At 45.4% G+C, this 20292-nt stretch overlaps 1 protein-coding gene across 1 annotated transcript in view; it reads right to left on the bottom strand.

The window, feature by feature from the left end:
• The window catches only part of grin2bb (glutamate receptor, ionotropic, N-methyl D-aspartate 2B, genome duplicate b), a 32240-nt gene extending 28847 nt beyond the window's left edge, over window positions 1-3393 (bottom strand). Inside the window, 1 exon segment of the mRNA XM_067259813.1 lies at window positions 2746-3393. Coding sequence (XP_067115914.1) covers window positions 2746-3393 — 648 coding nt within the window.
• Window positions 3394-20292: the final 16899 nt, after the last annotated feature.

Genomic DNA, 20292 nt, shown 5'->3' on the forward strand with positions numbered 1-20292 from the left:
TCTCACCAATCTCTCTCTCTCTCCTCCTTCTTCATCCCTTTCTCGCCCCTATCTTGTCCCCCTCTCAACCTCTCCCTCTCTCCTCTCTCCATTCCTCCATCCCTCTCTCCTCACGTCTGGTGACTCTTTTTGACGTGTCTTTTTTTACTCGTTGTAGTCGGAGGCATGTGTCTCTCTCCGTGGCTAGCCTCCTGACTCTCTCCTTGGCTAGCCTCCTGACTCTCTCCGTGGCTAGCCTCCTGGACTCTATCCATGGCTAGCCTCCTGACTCTCTCCGTGGCTAGCCTCCTGACTCTCTCTATGGCTAGCCCCCTGACCCTCTCTGTGGCTAGCCTCCTGACTCTCTCTATGGCTAGCCTCCTGACTCTCTCCATGGCTAGCCTCCTGACTCTCTCCATGGCTAGCCCCCTGACTCTCTCCATGGCTAGCCTCCTGACTCTCTCCATGGCTAGCCTCCTGACTCTCTCCATGGCTAGCCTCCTGACTCTCTCCATGGCTAGCCTCCTGACTTTCTCTGTGGCTAGCCCCCTGACTCTCTCCATGGCTAGCCTCCTGACTTTCTCTGTGGCTAGCCCCCTGACTCTCTCCATGGCTAGCCTCCTGACGCTCTCCATGGCTAGCCCCCTGACTCTCTCCATGGCCCTGGCTCTCAGTCAGCTTTTCAAATGTGGTAATTATATGTTGAGCAGTGTCCTCTCTTCTTTCCCTCACACCCACGCACGCAACTGTGTTATTTCATAACACTCTCTCTCTGTCACTCTCTCTCTCTCACTCTATCTCACCCTCTCTCTCTCTCTTTCTCTCTCTCACTCTCCCTCTCTCTTTTTCTCTCTCACTGTCTCTCTCTCTCTTTCTCTCTCTCCCACTCTCTCACTATCTCTCTCTCCCTCTGCCTCTTTATCTCTGTCCCCCGTTTTCTCTCATTCCGTCTTCACATCTCCCTCTCCCTCCCGTTCTTTTCCCTCTTTCTCTTCCTCTCGCCCTCCCTCCCTTCCTACCACCCTCACCCCGCTCCCTTTTCATCCTCTAATTTACCTCCCTCGTCTCATTGTAGCCTTCACCTTTGGCATTGCGTGTTATCCTTTCTTTATTTCTAGCCTTTATTTTCTTTCAATATCACACTCTTTCCCTTCTTCCTTCTCTCTCTCTCTCTTTCTCCCACTCTTTTCTAATCGTGCTGTCCGTTTTACTCGCATTTTCTCCATCTGTGTTTTGTATTGTCCCAATGGCCATGGCGTATTGCGCTCCTTACTATTGTCAAGAAAAAGCTTTCTTCAGTGATCAACCTTTGGCTCAACTCGAAGAGAGCCTGACTCCGTTTCATGTTTATTTGCAAACCCGGGGCCGACCTTTAGCGGAGAACCCCAGGCGGCTTCCAAAAGGACCATCTCCCGCCAGCGAGCTAATCCGATTCGATCTGATTTGTTTTGTTTTCATCCATTAACAAGTCGAGAGGAAGAGAACAAAACGTGATTCGGTCTGCCTGGCAGGGTAGTGCAGGTCGACAGGTTGAGGAGGAACTTTAAGAAGTTTTGTCTGACCCGCAAACAAGATTGGGGAAAGTCACAGAAACCAGAAACGCTTCACTATAGCGATTTTGTTCATCCAAATCCATGGAAGTGGATATACTGCAATGGATACTTCAATATACCAAGACATCTGAAACGTTCAGTTTACCCAATGATAAAAAATCCTAACTTATGTATTCATCCTATATAAATCAGACACAGAACAAACTATTTGAAAATACTGGTTGATAGATTCAGTTAAACTGTTTACATGGAAAAAAACTGAAACTCTGAGTTCAAATCAACAAACAAACAAATGAGGCATTCAATCTATGTCCTTGACCTTTTTGCTACATTTTAGCATTTGATTTGAACCCCCACCCCGTCCCATCATACGATCCCACGGTCGTCATTTGACCTGCCAGTGTTTCATTGTTTCAAGCTGTGAGTCTTTTTCAGCATCGACTCAAATCGCTGTCAGAACCTTCGACGAAACACGGGCTTTCGCAGGGGGAGCCAATTAAGGGACTAAATCAATCACTGAGGGATCATGTGGGAAAGAGAGAGTCCCCCGCCCCCTCCCAACCCCACCTGCACTAGGGGGCGCGGGGCCGCTGGGCTCTGGAAATAGAGACGCTAAAATGGTGGCTGGGCTCCAAGAGAGTGAGGGGCCGTCACGTCACTGTCAGGGGTTCTGAAATAGCTCTGGCTCCGTAGAGGCGTGTCGACGCCGTCTGCGAATTAACGTGTGACACCCTCGCTGCTGTGAGTGACGTCCACTTCTGACGGAAATCCGGAGAAAGTTGACGCTACCCCTCGCCCCCCCCCCCAACCCCACCGCCCCCCTGTCTATTTTTGTTCTCAGAGCACCTGGAATGCGGCATATATATAGCAAACCTGGCAACCCGGATCCGTACCAACACAGGCACTGCGTATGGATCTGTTAGGCGGTTGTCTATTCCGTTTCAATTGAACGACTCTAAGCATGCAGCATTGATTTTAATCCACCTAAATGGAATGATTTCAATCATTTGAAATCAATTGAAGCTGCCACCAAAACCGCATGTAAAGTCAACATAAATGACAAATGACCTTGCTTCAACGAAGACGTTCATTTTCCGACATAAAGGCCTACGCGTCGGAATCCATCGGAATCCAAACGACCCTCAACCCTGACAGCAAAAAAAACCCCACTCCCAGAGTAATCGTATCTAGACAGAGGTGGAGAGCAGTGTACCTTGGCGGCCATGACCATGGAGGAGCCCCCTCGTATGCCCAGGATGGGGATGTGTGTGTGGGCCGAGATGAAGTCCAGGATCTGGGCGATGGCCTCCTGGTCGGTGTCGTCCCCGAAGACCACGCCCTGCAGCCAGTTGCGGGTCATTAGGGCGCAGATGCGGTTGATGATGCTTTTGGGATCCGTCTCGTTCATGGTGACCAGCTCCACCTTGGGGGTGAGGGGCACGTTGAGGAACTCCTCCTTCTCCAGCCCGGCCCCCAGCGTCACCTCGCTAGAGTTGCCCACCAGGATGACGGCGATGCTCAGGAACTGGGACAGCTTGGGGGAGAGGGGTGGCGCCGGGGGGATGAAGACGCCCCGTTGGCCGCCGCCCCCGCCCCGCTCGCCGCCCTGTCCCGTGCTGGTTCCACCCCCTCCCGGAGTCCCGCCCCCGGCCCGCCGCGATTCGCAGACGGGCAGGAGGAGCATGGAGAGGAGGAGGAGCGAGAGGGAGAGGGAGAGAGCGGGCAGGGCCAGTCGCGGGGGCTGGTGGTGGTGGTGGGGGGAGGAGGAGGAAGTGGCAGAGGGGTCGGGGGGAGGGAAGGTGGGGGAGGAGATGAGCCTGTCCTGGAGAGAGGAGGGGAAGAGGCGGAGGCTGACAAGCATCGTGGAGGAGTGTGAATGCAGTCCCTGAAAGAAGAGGGGAGAGAGAGAGAGAGACACGTTTGCTTGACTGAATGTGACAAACAACAGTCAAGAAATAGCCATAAAAGAATCATGCAATGCAAATTGATTTCATATTAAGCCCAAAAGGGGTTTCAGGTGAATGACCCACATAGCCAGTGATAAACACACGCACGCTCAATACTGCCAGAACCATTACATTCTGCTGTGACTTCCTCAGAGGCCACAGGCAGACATAAAAAAGAAAGCGATGTGTGTGTGTGTGTGTGTGTGTATGTGTGTTAGTGTGTGTGCGAGGAGGACCCGACAGAACTGGGTGTGTTTTGACAGATTGACGGCCTCAGAGCTTCATGGACTGGCTGCCAGGCTAAGTGACCATCAGGCACACAGACCAGACCTGACTTCTGGTTTCATTCACTCTCTCTCTCTCTCTCTCTCTCTCTCTCTCTCTCTCTCTCTCTCTCTCTCTCTCTCTCTCTCTCTCTCTCTCTCTCTCTCTCTCTCTCTCTCTCTCTCTCTCTCTCTCTCTCTCTCTCTCTCTCTGTTACTCTCTCCCACCCCCTTCTCCCTTTATCTCTTCTGCAAAACCTATTATTTACAATTATTACTATTATCTGCTGCTCTTTTACAGCCAAACAGAGAGGAACCAATGTGAGAAAGGGAGATAGAGAGGGGGAGAGAGAAACATATAGAGAGGGAGTGAAAGAGACAGAGAGAGAGAGAGAGATGTGAGCACAGGAAGGCGACAGGCAGGGAAAAACACAATTAGTCATAGCTTCATGTGGAAGCTGTTGTTTCTGTGTGTGTGTGTGTGTGTGTGTGTGTGTATAGGTGTGTGTGTGTGTGCGTGTGTGAACATTCACGTGTCGGCAGTATAAATGAGATTCGGCATAAATGTAAAGAGGGACATAGCTGACGATTTTAATGAATACATGTTCATGCTGATTATAGTTAACGAGAAGTTGTACAGAAACTCTCTCTCTCTCTCTTGCTCTCTCTCTCTCTCTCTGCACCATGTGGAATATTTTATTTATCGAGTTGATCAAGACACAACCACACCATTGAAACCCCAAAACAACACATGAGGAGAAGAGGGAGGAGGGCGAGAGACAGTGGTGCCCTGTGGAAAACAGGGAGAGAGAGAGAGAGAGAGAGAGAGAGAGAGAGAGAGAGAGAGAGAGAGAGAGAGAGAGAGAGAGAGAGAGAGAGAGAGAGAGGGAGAAAGGAGGATGAAAGTGTGTGGGGTTGGGGGGGGGGGTTACACAGTTAAAAATGGCCTCCCGTTTAAAAGGTCCTAATTACAGTGGGATTGTCAGGCCTAATGGCAGGTACACATGCTAATTGTAAATGAGCTCAGTCCTCCGCGAGGATGCGGGCTGGTGGAAAGGGAGAGGAGAGGAGAGGGAGGCAGAGAGTGGGAGGAGAGCGCCAACAGCAGAGGAGAGGAGAGCGGAGCGGTGCGAGGGAGCATAAATAGAGACATACACAAAAGAGGGATGGAGGTGGAGGAAGAAGGAGGAGGGGAAGACGATGAAGAACGGGAGAAAACCCAAAGGGGGGGAGTTGGAGGGGTTAAAGGGAGAGAGGGAGGAAGGGAAGGTGGAATGGAGAGCAGGGGTGGAGGGAGAGCTGCGGTTGGTGGAGGAGTGGGGGTTGGGGGGTTGTTTGCCGAGAAGAAGATGAAAAGAAGACATGATTATCACACAATGATAAAAAAAAAAAGAGCCAGGGATGACGGAGAAACGAAAGGAGGGAGGGAGCGAGGGAGGAGTGAAGGAGAGATGGGGTGGTGGATGCACAATTCCCAGTGAAAGGGAAAGGTTAGCATTAAAGGGGAGGATGGCTGGAGAGAGGGAGCGAGGGAGGAGAGTCACAGGAGGAATGAGGAGGGAATTTTGAGGGAGAATGCACCAAGTCGGGGTGGAATGATAGAAAGGGCAAGGGAAGTAGAGAGAGAGGGAGAGGGTGAGGGAGAGACAAGCAGTTCTTGGTTTCCATGGAAACTATTCAAATATGCCTTCACGCGGCGTGTGTATCTCCCTGATGGACAGGGAGATACACACAGCACTGACACACGATAACACGCACACGCATACACACTGTAATGCTACAAACACTAACATTAACTAAGCTTGTACATACACACACAGAATGACACCCAGGGTACGAAACTACACTCAAGCCCACTTGTTTTCCTTCGATTTCACTCTCTCTCTCTCTCTCTCCAAATAAAACACACACTGAACACCGACAGAGATAAACAAACAGTTGCACACACATACACACACAAAAACAACTTGACACTCTCCCGCAAAGAGCTGGGAAGCCAAAGTTTCGTCCACCTGACCTTACTAATCAGGCGCTGAAAAAAGGCAGAGGGCAAAAAAAAAGAAAATATAGCCAAACAGCAAAAACAGCCAAACAGCAGGTCAGCCGCACATTGTGACAACAAATGAAGACCAGCTCCTGCAGGAGTACTTTGACGTGGTGAATACCGGGCATGACATTTAGGCTTAATCACCCCAACATAACATCTTAACGGCCATTAATAACTCTAAATTAATAGCATTTAAGCTCTGAATGTCAAGAGCATTAAGCCAAGCTGGTTCATTGACAGCGTAGGGAAACCGCGACTGTGTAAACCCGTGTGTCGACAAATGGGAGCCGACACACGTTTAAACACTCCCGTGTGTTTGTGCGGCGCCCGCATAAGCAATTAAGGAACAAAATTCAGGAGGATTGTGTGTTTCAGCGTCCGTGCTAAACACCCACACAAACACATTGCTACACAGTCATTTCAGCCTGGCCTACATGCTCCCTGTTGACTACAACCTGGAAAGCTCTCTCCACACATACAAACACACACACACACACACTGTGACCTATGCATGATGTATCTGTGTTTGGAAAACAGCATGCATATGCCCAGGGCTGTTTGAATGCACATACCCAACCCATGCATCCAAGGGGCCAGTCATCCAGCCAATAGACACATCGAAACTACACTTCCTGTAGATGTGCCCACATACACACACATATATGCGTTCTTAGAAGTACCCACCTGCTTGCTACACGAGCACACACACGTTGGACATGTGAGAGATGGGCCCAGGGCGGGGTGGCTCGTGTCAATAAGACTGTCCTGTTAGTGTCGTCACACTTAACATTTACAAAGAGGATTGATTGGGATGGCGGGGAGAGGGTGGGACTCACCAGGCTTCAAATAGCACAAACCACCGGACGAATCTGAAGAATTACCACCCCGCTGCACCCCCCCCCCCCCCCTCTCCCGGACAGCAAGCGCCCCCCCCTCCCCTCCCCCCGACACAGAAAATATTTTGTGTCCAGACGATACTAAACTAATGAGGTTTTTAACTTCAGCTCAGCCGATAGGGCTCCGTGACAAGAGTAGGAAACGGTGGGAAGGTTTTTGTCGTGAGGTACAGTAAATACTGGCTTGTCCTTAATACTGCAGTGGATTACAGTGTGTGTCTGTGTGTGTCTGTGTGTGTGTGTGTGTACAGGGGGTAGTTACTTTAACAGCTTGAGTGTGATTGACGGTTCATACAAACGCCTGTGTGCAATTTAACATGTGTCGTTACAGATAAACCTGCCCAAAAGCAAAATATTGGGGATTTGAGAGACACTGAGGGAAATATATTTAGACATTTTCTGGAGCCTATTTGCAGAGGAAAGGTAAGACAGAAAAGGCTTGGTACACAACTCCAGTACAGAGCAAAAATATACATTTATGAATAATAATCCGTCACTATAATCTGAAAACGGGTGGGGTTTTTTGTGCAATATTTGGATCTGACATTCACTGATGGTAAGTGATGGCTTTTTGAAGGTCCTCTTCCATCAGGTCAATGCTTTGGACCAATGGATCACGCAAATGTTCCGGCAGCCTTTGAACCGAAATCACAAGAGTCGGGTCTGCGAGTTTGAGAAAAATGCTTCTCTGACATGTCGAGACGCTCCCGCAGGTGCAAAGAGGCTTTGATAATTCCCTCGTATTGTTTAAAACGTTGACTCCCACAGTCGCTTGGCGGGTGATTGGAACTTGCATGCTGAGTGCTCTCCGTCACTCTTGTTCCCAGACTCTTCTCATCGCTCAGCCCCTCCTCAGGTAAACAGATGTCATGCTGGGATAATGACACTCCTACGTTGGGTTTATAATCCAACATACGTCGCTCTATTTAGCATCTCTGTAATTAATCAATTCATACCCACAATGCAACGTGTCAGGGAGCACAGACAGAGGCCCATGACTTCCTTTCTTTCAGCTTTTTTTTTTTTTCTGCATTCTATTTTTTTTCTTGTTCTCTTCTCTAAAGTCTATAATTTAGTACTGGGAATGGCTGTAATTCAACTAATAAATTAATGGAATTGGCTTTTGTCTGATGGTGATTCAGGGGTATAAGTCCCCTATTAAAATCGCAGCTAAGCAAAATATTCTGGATACCCAGTGTTTTTTTATTCAAATGCAGGAGATGAAAAAGCAGAGGCGCGGGTTGTGAAAAATAGGTTTATGTGAACGGGCAAATGTGGCAGGAGGCCTTAAACTTGTGTTCGGACCTAGACATCTAGAGCGTGGATGCGTATGAAGGAGAGGAGAGCCCTTGGAGCGATCTGTACTGGGTGTCGTCATCTGTTACTTCGCTGCAGAAGTCTACAATGGAAGAAGGCGTTTTACTGAAGAGGGTCTTGGGTGTTTGATTAAGGGTACTTCAACTCGCTTGAGAGTCTTTTCACAGATAATTATGCTTAAAACACTATGCTGTGCGTACCTCTGCAAAAAGGTTCACACACACTTTTCTGCCAACCTTAGTCTCTAAAATAATAGAATATAGTAGAGTGTCTGGATCAGGGGGGCACACTAACGAACACTTTTGGGAGGCACACTAACGAACACTTAAACACTAAAAGCACACCAAAACTGCACACACATATTGCATACACCCACTGTCTCTCACACACACACACATACACACACACACATGTACTTCGACACACACACACAATGGGACAGAGCGTATTCCTCTCCATCCCCCTCAGGTGTTCATTACCTCATTGAAGCTATTTATTCTGTGGAGGTCAGACCGTGCCTCCTGGACTTCCTTTAGCAGCAAAGGGAGGCGTCCCTGAGCACAGCACAGGAGAGTGCCCCCAGGGGGCTCCACACTAACTGGACCACCCCTCCACTGTCGCTATATATGGCCTCATGTGTCGTCTATACCTGCCCCCTGATGTCACATCTATGAACAGTGCTGTCGGATTGGCCCACAGGGCCACCAATAAACCCTACAATCATAAAACAAAAGGGTGCTATATGGAATATTGTAGAACCGTGTGTAAAATAAATAAATAATTGGAACGTTCAGGTTCCACATGGTTATTATGGTTCTTAAAATGTGGAAGCTAGTTCCTATTTGAATGGTTCTTTGTGAAAAAGGTGAAAAAACTGAGAATGGTTATATATTGAACCTGTATGAATTTTTGGGGGTTATTTTCATGTCCATCTTGTTCCAGTGCCAGCCAGCTGATGTCATGGTAATGCGTTTGAAAAGGAGAGGCCAGATGGTAGCCGTCTTGAGCATAACAACGCAACAGGCCAACTAGTCTCATTGAGTACGATGGCATATATATAAGGACTTGGATAGATTTCTCATCAATATCTTTTGTCATTTGTTTGTCATCTCTATATTACACCTGTGAAACATCACTACCCCCCCCCCTCCTCGATTCCTTAGTTGCATATCCCCTCCCTCCTCCCTCCTCCCCTCCCTCCTCCCCCCCTCCCTCCTCCCCTCCTGCCCTCCCCCCCCCCATTCCTTAGTTGCATATCCCCTTCTCCCCTCCATGCAGTCTTGCAGGTCATGGCTAATTAATAATAACAAGAGCGCCACATGGAGACATATACAGTCATCCACCGCCACTCAGTCACACAGGTTCAGACGCCTTCCGCTATCTCGAGGGCAATGGGTCGGGGATAGTCATGGAATCAATGCAACCGATCCAACGACGAAAGGGACCGCATGTGAGCCCTCGTAAGGCACTACAGCCTCATTGCTTCTCGACTGGGTGCATGGGCATAGCTCTTGATGAAAGGAACACATGGATAAAAGTACTATTTTTTTCTTCCACAGGATGCACTGTAGTTTAACCTAGATATATAATCAAAATTCCACACTCCCCTTGAAATCTCTCTCTCTCTTTCTCTCCCTTTTTCTCTCCACTAGTGAACCTATAATTACTCCACTTGCTATCTCCCCTTCTTATCCGAGCCATCTGCATGACACGATTCCAATCCTTCCTTTTTCCCCCGTTCTGTTCCTTCTTCAGTAATTCATCCCTTCATCCTGTTTTTCGCTATCAAACCTCCCTCCATCATGCTCGCTCTCATCTCTATACCTTCACCCCTCTCTCAACCATCGCTCTATCGCTTTTGTTCTACAATCTGCCTCTTCTGTATCTGAGAGGAAACTCTCTTTCCATTGGCCCTGTCTGCCTATCAACGGCAGGCTTCAAAGGGCCTCCGTTTGGTTGGACGGTATTTCAAAAGAGTTCCGACGGGCGCGGCTCCCTGACGTTTTCCGATCATGTCATTACCGAACACTCAGTTGAGGAAGATCTGGGATGCACAATCACAGTCACTTGTCCCGTTTCAAACAACCTCATTGCCAATAACTCAACATAGACAAACTGTTCGAAGAGATCCCGTTTGATTTTGACGTTGTGACACCAAGAGGTCATGTTGTTCATTATCATAAGCGGTTGAGGGCAACTCTGACGCAAACATCGCCGGTCGCGTCTTCTCGCCTGGTTCTAAAACCGGCACAAATGGACGACACAGAACTTTGAAGAAGGTATCAAGGCCAACTCGTCAGAGGAACACAGCAGTTGCTGTGCCAGTTAAAGAAGCTAATCTGTGTGGGTTGTAGCAGTACCACGGTAACAGGTCCCCTCTTCTATTCTTAGCTCTGCCTTCTTCCTTGACACAGTCATGCATGGCTAGCTACAACAAAAAAGTGGGGAAATGAAAGGGAGAAAAAAAAGAAAGACATTTGGATTACTTATTTTTATCTCTCAAAAACAGTGTGGGTGGTTTCCTGTTTTTGAGTTGAGCATTCTTAGTTCTACCTTGGAAAGTGATATATGCTGTTACATGCTTATGTAAATATGGGAGGTGATGAGTCATTACTTTGGTGGACATTCAGTACTTGAAGTGTCTTTGAATATGCAAGCGTGTCAAAGATTCAAACAAGGATCGTAAAATAGGTCAAAAGAAGGACAAAGAAAGAAAAAAAAGAAGATACACACACACTCACACAAACGTATAACCACATCATCTGAATACAGTGCACACACCCATACACCTGGCCACCCTGCTCCTGTAATCCTTTAATGACTTCATCAATATTTGTTAAGCCAGTCAAACGGAGCCCATAGTCAACAGCAGCCCATCTGTCTGTGCCCCCTAGTGCCCAGCTGTGCCAATGACATTGCCCCCTCCGGTGGCGGGGCCCTGATCACAACAGGGGCCTCGCCGCCCGGCTCGCCGTAATGAGAGAACAAACAGTCGGACCACGTAATCCGACACACACCACACACACCACACACCCCACACACACCATACACACACGCCAGAGCCTCGCCAATCCGCATCTCCTGGGTCTTGGGTTTAGAGATCTTCACTTGACTTGAGCCGGCTATCTGGCTCCTGGTTGTCTGTCAGTCAGAGGGTGTCTCTGAGCCCTTCCTCTGCCTATTTGTGTCTGTTTGTTTGTCTTCACGGCTGTCTGTCTATTTGTTGGGCTTTCCAAGTCCTTCTTTCTGTCGACGCCTCTTCTTCCACAATGACACGAATGCATGCTCGTCCCCGTCCCCCCCCTTTTCTGTCTCAATCTTCCTCCTTGTCTCCAAATCCACTATGTTCTTTCATTCCCGCTCTCTCTCTCCATCTGCCTTATCAGTCAAACAAGCTATAGCCGGCAGCTGCCTAGTAGGAATGAGCAAGCTCAGCATAAAGAAGTTAGATATAATGAATTTTAAAAAAAGCGAACTTCCCCAGTCGAGTTTTATAGTCTAGACCTGCTTCTCCTTGTGAAGTAGCACATCTCAGACATTTTTGATGTGTTCACTGAAGACGGTACCTCGTTATCCCTTGTCTCAACATGAAGCTCTCCCAAAATTCACAAGAAAGAGGAGAGAGAGAGAGACGCAGTGAGAGGGAGAGCAAGAGAGGGAGAGACAGTGGAGTACAAAGCCAATGTGACCATGGCTTCTCCACTTTCTTTCCCTAAGCTCCTCAACAACAACAAAAACAACTAATTGTTCTGGCTTTAACAGCAATGCCCCCCCCCCCCCCCCCCCTACCTCCCGAAAAGAAAAGTAGTCTTAGGGCCAGGGTACCTAACAAAAATTGCGTGACATGCCTCAAATCATGCTGGGTGCCTCTTTGATGATGTCACTGCACAACCCAGAGCAAAGCACATTCCATATTATGAAAGGCCAGCAGAGAGGACACTGTGTGTGCATGACCACTGGTATGAATTAAAACATTCTCCGTAACAGAGTTAAATAGCCTGTGAGAACACCATAACAGCTGCCGGAAATGAAAACTGCAGCTCAAATCAACCCCAACCTTCATCACAATACAGTGCCGTTAATATATTTTTATGGTGTATCAGGTAGATATCAGCATATAATAAGATTGGATATAGATCCAACTTAATTTTGTGGATTGATTCAGTAAAAAAAGACTCTACATTACTCCACTAGGTAAATATGCTAAACAAACGTCACCAGAAAGAACATGAAGTAAAGACGGAGGAGTTTTTAAAGGCGTACCTTGTACATTGCCAGCCCAGATGTCCTCCCTACTCTTCAGAGCTGGCATGATGGTGTGGTCTGGGACGCAACTCCTCCTCTCATAGCCCCGGATGGAGGGATGGCGAATAGATGAATCCGTGTGGAGATGACTGGAGAGGTCTTGGAGAAGGAGGGATGAGAGCCCGGTGTGTGTGTGTGTGTGTGTGTGTGTGTTTGTCTGCTTGGGGGGTATAGAGGTCAGGGATGATAACTGGCGTGCGTGAAATACTGCTCAGCTAGAGGTTGGAAAATAGATGTAAAACTATCTTGGCAATAACCTGATCTACTCAAGATTGGAGGGAACTGAGTCTATGGGAATGGGAAGCTTAACTAAGAAACTCAAGCCCTTTTCTATAATTTGAATACTGCTACAAAATACAATTTTCATCTAACATACAAACCTAATGTACCTGTATTCACTGTATTAAACATAAAATTCTGAAAACAGAAGTCACTGTCAACAGTCAACTTAAAATGTGAAGTAAGAATGTGCGGGTGAACTAAAAAAAGACTGAATGATCGATTAGGGACAGATGGAGGCCCTCTCTTAGTCATCTCTTTCCCGGCAACCCATCCTCCCTTTTTCCATTGGTGAAACAGCTCGTCGAGATTCCCTTCTTGAGAAGTCTCTGAGTGCGAGTATGTGTGAACACGGTTGCCTTGACGATTCCAAGATGGGAGAAAGAGAGAACGTGTTCCTCGTTCTTCCTCTGTCTTGTATCACTCCCTTCTATGCCTCTTCACGTCTTTGTCTTCTTGGGAGACTCAGCAAGTCATCGTTGTCTGTTTTTCTGTCGGTCCATGACAAGCTCTCCTTTTAGTCACGCTGAGGAAAAGGAGAGACAGAGTTAACCATCACAGAGGCAGTGGATGATGGATGCTTCCTGTGTGGAAGGGGCTAAATGTCTTCGTGTACACAAGTCAATTGGCCCGCAAGGTCAAGGCTTAGCTCCGCCAAGCCCCCGAGGTGGTTAACCACGCTCGCTATTCTCTTGAATCTCAATTAACCAGCAGTTTTGATCAAACAAAATGTCCTCCCTTTCACGAATATCAAAGGCGTTTTGTTTTGTTAAATTTCAACAAGGCGAGGCAAGAGTTGAGTGAACGTGAGGTGCTTAGGTAATTTTGTTGGGAAGAATGCAGGGCTTGGGGTGGGAGGAATATATTTTGGCCAGATATGGTGATGTCTCTGATCTCAACACTTCACCTTTAATGAATGCAAGCTCTCTCATGTTCTCTTCCTTCCATCCCTGCCCACTTTCTGTGTCCTGCATCTGTGTCCCTCATTCTAGCATGTACCCCTTTAGGAAGTGTATGTGTGTGTTTGTGCCTGCAATTTAGCCCTGGGAAAGTTGTCAGAGGATATGGGTGCGAGTGGAATTTTAATCCTGTCTGGCAGGGTAATAAATTATGTATTCAACTAAATTTATTTACAAACCCATCTTTCTCTCTGACTCTTTTAAACCCTAATTATCTCAAACTCCTTCAGTAGTATTCCAAGTATTCAAATGATGTTATTACCGCACATTACAGTGCATGAGCACAAGTAAATATTGCACTTGAGCAAATATAAAAACAAGTATAAAAACGAATAATTGGCATGTTTTAAAATCCTGAAATATTTTCTTATATGGAAATTGATTTAACAAAGAATAGATTTCAAACTGTTATCTAAAGGAAGTGGACAAGACTTGGTAGTAAATATGTACATATTCCTGTACATATTGTCAAGGACACATCATGTGCATAATATAGTTATATGCAGGATCCACTTTGCTGTATAGTATTCAATTTGGAATTTACTCAGAAAAATTGGTGAAAGCGTAGCTGTGCTAAATAAAGACACCTTTGAGAAAACTGGCAGGTCATTTCTTCATTAAAAGTGTCCAGAAATGCCCCTGAACCTTCAGTTTTTCACCTCTTTCATATTCCTCCATTAAGGTAACTGTTTGACAACCTCACCCCTCTCAATCGCTTCCTTATTTTAACAAGCATGCTTAAAACCACTCGGAAGTAGGGACAAAAAATACCTTTAGGGGGGATACTGGGTACAAATAAATATTGATAACAGCTAACCTTTAAAAACATATCCAATTTGACTTTTCGAGTACATCCTTTTGCTTAAAAGCTGTTTTAAATCATTAAGGTGGATTTGGTGGAAAGTACACTCAATTACTGTTTAACTGTGGTAGTTGTGGCTTTCCTTCTCCCAAGAGAAAATGAATGATTTAAGGAAAAGTTAAGACCCTTATACTGCTAGGCATTTGACGTCTCTGTGATGTTCTATTAGCAATAGCAAGTGTTCTAACTTTTGTTTACATTTGACACCTATGTGACCTAAGTTACATATATTGATTTAAAAGCACACTACATGGTGCTAGGCCTAGCATCTAAGCAGAGCCAACCAAACTATGCCAAATACATCAAAAGGTGTCAGGGGCAAGATGTATCTATCACCCCTGAAAATTCAGCTAACCATAACTTAAAGGTTGAAATAAAATATATGTAACTGAAAAAGACAGAAGTAAAAAAAAAAGTGCTGGATACAGAGCAGGAGGTAGAGTGAATACAAATACAATTTTGGCATAAGGCCACTTGAGCCTTGCACACACCACCATCATTTGCACTGTATGATGCATCCTGAAATGCATCCTTATTAAGGGCCACCGCTGAGGACCACAATACAGCACAAGACTGGTACATGAGTCATATTAGCCTCGTGATTCATGTCTACAGATTCATCATCTCCGATACTGAGAGAAACTAACAGCTCTGGAGGGGTAACGTAGCTTAAATAATCAAAGCATGAAGAGACAAGGGTGTAGATAATGAACCATAACCTTTTCCACAATGAACAACAGGCAGTCATAGAATAATGGCTATAAATAGGCTATCCTATTAGTCCATAAAGTTTCTACTTTTAGGTAAGTGTACGCAATGTATTTGGGACATTGAAGGGAGGGGTAGACTTCATTATAGTATTTACAGTAAGTAGTCTATAAATAGTATGTATGTACAGTGAGTTAAAGCACAGTTCATAGAAAGTGTAAACGTATAGGCAATGGATTCACATCAAAGACTTGGCTTGATACATATCCAATTAGTCACAGTTGGGTGACAAGAGGTTTAACAGTGCAGGCTTATAAATACAAACATTATGTGAGGAGCCTGCTGGTTGAAGTTCATGCAGATTGATACACACACACATGCCCCACCCCCTAAACACACACACAAATGCCCCCACCCCCTACACACATACAAAACAAATCCACTCACACCCACAGGCATAAACCACATACATTACACAGAGGCACATACACATTGGCACACACACATACACCTCCGCACATGCTCAGACACACTCAGATGGGAAGCAGGTGTGCGTTATTTCTTCACTACTCACCTACTTAACTCTTTTCTGTAACTTATTATTTATGAACTTGTAGTGAAGGTTGTTTAAAGAAGAACAGAAGTGTGTGGCACAACAGTGACGACAGCGCAGGCACAAAACATGTGGTTTCTTATTCCTGAATGGGGTACATCCCCCTTCAAATGACAAACGGGAGGTGTTTCAACCTCTTTTTTAGTCCACAAGAAAGAAAAAAAGGACAAAAGTTGCAGACATAAATGCATTCGAATGTGTCAGAAACTGGATGTGTTGCTTTATGGATGTGCGTGGATGTTGACCTATAAAAAGATACGTGGATGTTTGTTGTGTTGGTGACGTTTTGAAAAGGTACTCCCAAAGCCATGAGATACTGAAGTGAATCATCCAAGAGCACAGAGAACTGAGGGAAATGTGACAGAGAGAGAGAGAGAGAGGGAGAGGGAGAGAGAGATTTATAAAAGTGTGTGAGAAAAACAGGGACGATGAGATGAGTACGCTTCCTAGAATTTATCTCTACGCTTATGTCTATCGGTCTGTTGCTATCTCCAACCTACACACACACACACACACACACACACTGACATGGTTCATATCCATAGCAACGCTTTTACTTCCTCTTTAATCTACTGTACAGTCACTGCTAATCCCACGGCTCAACAGGGTCTACTGGTTGGTGTGATTGTATCTAAAATTAAAGAGGAGATGGAATAGGGTTCCTATTGTACTACAAGAAAAACTTTAATAGCGCATAGAGTCCAGACGATTCCTGAAGAACAAAATAAAGAGAAAATACTGGATTAAAAGTACAAATTTAGGCTACTTGTGAAAGGGCTATTATTACAGAGTATTCCTATCTTGTAGTGTCAGGTGGCTGAGCGGTGAGAGAATAGGGCTAGTAATCAGAAGGTTGCCAGTTCGATTCCCGGTCATGCCAACTGACGCTGTGTCCTTGGGCAAGACACTTCACCCTACTTGCCTCGGGGGAATGTCCCTGTACTTACTGTAAGTTGCTCTGGATAAGAGCGTCTGATAAAATGACTAAATGTAAATGTCAGACTGTAAGAAATGGAAAGAAAGTGAGGGGGAAAGAAAGGAAGAGGAGGAAAAGGGTGGGAGTGAGAAAACGAATTGACCAGGAGAATGGAAGAGTGTGTTTCAAGCATTGATGTGATGAGGGTTTATGGCAATGGTAAGAAATATTCATGTGTGTCCAATAATAATTTATTCTAGACTATGTCAAACCACGTATGTGGAAATAATCTCAACATCAAATTCACAGTTGAAATACATAGCTTCTCAAATCCTGAAAGACAGATATTGGGCTATTTCCAAGCATAGCTGAAGGTAAAACTAGATAAATTTTTCTGACATTGGAGGAAAGAATATTATGAAGAAAGACAAGAAGAATATCCAAATCACAGAAGAAATAAGTAACAGTTTTTAAAGATGACAGTTAAAAAAGGATGCAAAATTACTGATGAAGAAAGGATGGGCATGAGGAAATTGTGAGACCAGTATCGACTGACTGAACAACCATATGTTTCTCGTCTTTTAACCATAGTTTAGTGTGTGTGTGAGTGTGTGTGTGTGTGTGTTAATGTGTGTTTTATGTATACGTAAAGCACACACAAATACACACACAGACAGACAGATAGACAGACACTAAACAATAGTAAACCTACCGAGTGTTACAATTAAGAATCCCACAAAACTGTGATGCATAGGGCATGGGTGAGGAGGGACCGAAAGAGAAGAAGGAAAAAAAGAGTCATTGATGAAGCGCTGTTTAGTTCTCTTTGAAAAATTCAGTCCAAGTTCATTAGCATCTGAGTTAGAGACAGAGAGAGACAGTGAGAGAGGAGAGAGAAAGAGAGAGAGAGAGAGAGAGAGAGAGAGGAGGAGTGGAATGCGGTGTGAGCAACTGATGATAGAAAGGTGTGGAGAGATGGAGACAGAATCAAAAAGGATGGAATGGTGTGGGAAAGAGTGGAGAGGGGAAAGAAAGGCCAAAAAATCTAATAGAAACTCCCCCTCCTCTCTCTCTCTCTTTGTCACTCATAGATAGAGAAAATTGTACACCAGGTATATGGAAAAATAGATAAGAAGGCAAATGATGGAGAGAGCAAGTATATGAAAAGATGAAGCACCTCCCAGCACCGCGATGAGGAATAGAAAAAATATAAAACGAAAGAAAAAATTGAATACTCCAAGGCCTTCCGTTTTGCTGTTTTAGTAAGGCGAGGGGGGGTTATCAGTAATCTCCCCCTCTCTCCACCTGTTAAATCTTCAGTCTTCTTTTCTTTTCTTCCTCGAAACAAGGTGGCACCTTCTGTACTTCAGATAGGAAGTAACCCTTCTCCAACACAGCAACAGTAAGACATGTCACTCAGACGGCTGCAAGCTGTTGTGCTGCTGTTACCCAGAGATAGAGTGGATAACTGACACCTCTGTCTGGCTATAGAATGCAGAGCGCAGAACTCAAGCTTCTCCACTCACTCTGTTCTCCCTCCTTTACCAGGGAGAGAGAGAGAGAAAGTGATGGAGACAGATGCGTGGAGGTGGGTCCCTCTATAGGATTCTAAATTAAAGGGATACAGTCAGCGCTAATGTCGAAAAAACGATGTCTGGTAAAAAAGCAATGGCTCCCTCTATTGCAGTATGGACATGAGTGCAGCTTCAGTAGCCTACTCGATGCGTAGCCTACTTCATTCAAGAACAAAAACATTTATCACGGGGAATCGGAGAAAACGAGTTAATTTCGGCATAGTTATGGCATAGGCTATCAGAACTAAAATAAATAAGCCTTAAATGGCCAGATAGCCAACAAATTAAATAACATGTTGACTTACATAGTTTATTAGTTGATAGAATGTCTCCTTTTTTCATTTCAGGTGTTCTCGCAGTCTGTCTTGATATTTGAAGCGAGTCCCAGGTTGGTCTTCAAGCGGCTCCTCAAGAGCAATAGGCGCGCGACAGCGCGTGCGGTCATGATTTCGCGCCAATTCTCCAGTGGCAGGTGATACTGTAGCCTGTCACTTCTAAGCTTACAACTTGACGATCTTTGTTTACGACGGGGAAAATTGTAAATCTCACTTGCACTTTCTGGAATGTTGTACTGCTGACCATGTGATCGTTTTTCCCTTCCTGGGAAATAGGTTAGTGTTATCTCATCTTTTTACTTGAAAAATGCGTTAACCTCAAATCAAGTTGTCTAGTGTAGTTTCTGAGCAAGAGCTAAAAAAAAAAACTAGGTTGTAGCCTAGGCTACAACAGTAAGCACATCGGTCTTCAAACCCCATTGCTCTGTAGAATAATGTATTTTGTGTATTTAAGACTGAGAATTTAATTGATTTATCATTCAATACACCAGCTGTGGAATTTCCTTATGCCTCTGCCAACCGAGTCGCAACATCATGAGTTGCTTTCACCGAACATCTTCGCAATTAAGTGGAAATGCCAAAGTTTGAGAATCCTTATAAATGGCACTTCTGGGTCAATGGGGCTGTATGGAATGCAATCAGATATAATAACACAATCTGACAGATTTTAGTGCTTAAGTGGCTGCCATGCTCAGAAGCAAAGAAAGCCCCTGCAGGTGCACAAGATGCAGCCCCTCCCCTCGGACCTGTGGCAGATGGAGAGCAGAGCCTTCAGCAACAGCATTTCAGGCATTCTCTTATAGCAGCATGCTCACCTGGCTGCATCGCCATCCAAAAATATGCTCCTAAATGACAATGGGCTCTATAAAACATATAAATGTAAATTGTTCATTCAAAGGTTGTCCAGGAAGTAAGTCAAATCTCAGTCTTGGGCTTCAGCCATATTGTTTGTGTAGTCTACACGGTAACAATTGTAGCTTACTTCCTATCCTCCCAGGCCAGCTGTACTGAAATAAAGAATCCACTTTAAATATTTCCCTTCTCTTAACTAGCCAGTTTTTCATCCAAACCCCAAACTCAACATGGCTGAAAGGGATCCATCGCAAAACATTTTTATTTATATGGTGAAACCACAAAGACTGTGGCTCGAAGTACCGCAAAGACTGTGGCTTGTGTGTTTTGGATTCCCGCAAAAACTGTGGCCTGTATTTTGTTGAGTTACATTTTATTTATATTGGGAAAACACAGACTTTGGCTGCTCGAGATACCGCAAAGACTGCGGCTTGTTTATATTGGGAACCACAAAGACTGTGGCTCAATATACCGCAAAGACTGCGGCTTATGTGTTTTGGATTCCGGTAAAGACTGCGGCCTGGGTTTTTGTTGAGTTGCATTTGTATTTATAGCTATTGGGAAACCAAGACTGTGGCTCGAGATACCGCAAAGACTGCCGCCTGTGCTCAGAATGGTTACTTTTATTACTTGTATTATTGTTTTATTTATTGATTTTATGTAAAGCACCTTGAGCTGCAATTATTGTATGAAATGTGGTCAAAATGTTTCCTCAAAAAACACATTTTTATGCGTTCTGCAGAGACTGGCGTTGGTCACGGTTTGGAATGAAAGGGAGAAAACAGGACAGAGTAACACTGCAGATATAACTCATATAGTTTGACAACGTAGTTAAGGCGGCAGGCGTGTGTTGCTTAGGCGGCCACCTTAACTGCAAACTGCTGCGGG

Source organism: Osmerus mordax, chromosome 21 (assembly GCF_038355195.1).
Source record: "Osmerus mordax isolate fOsmMor3 chromosome 21, fOsmMor3.pri, whole genome shotgun sequence".
In the NCBI taxonomy this organism is placed as follows: domain Eukaryota; kingdom Metazoa; phylum Chordata; class Actinopteri; order Osmeriformes; family Osmeridae; genus Osmerus; species Osmerus mordax.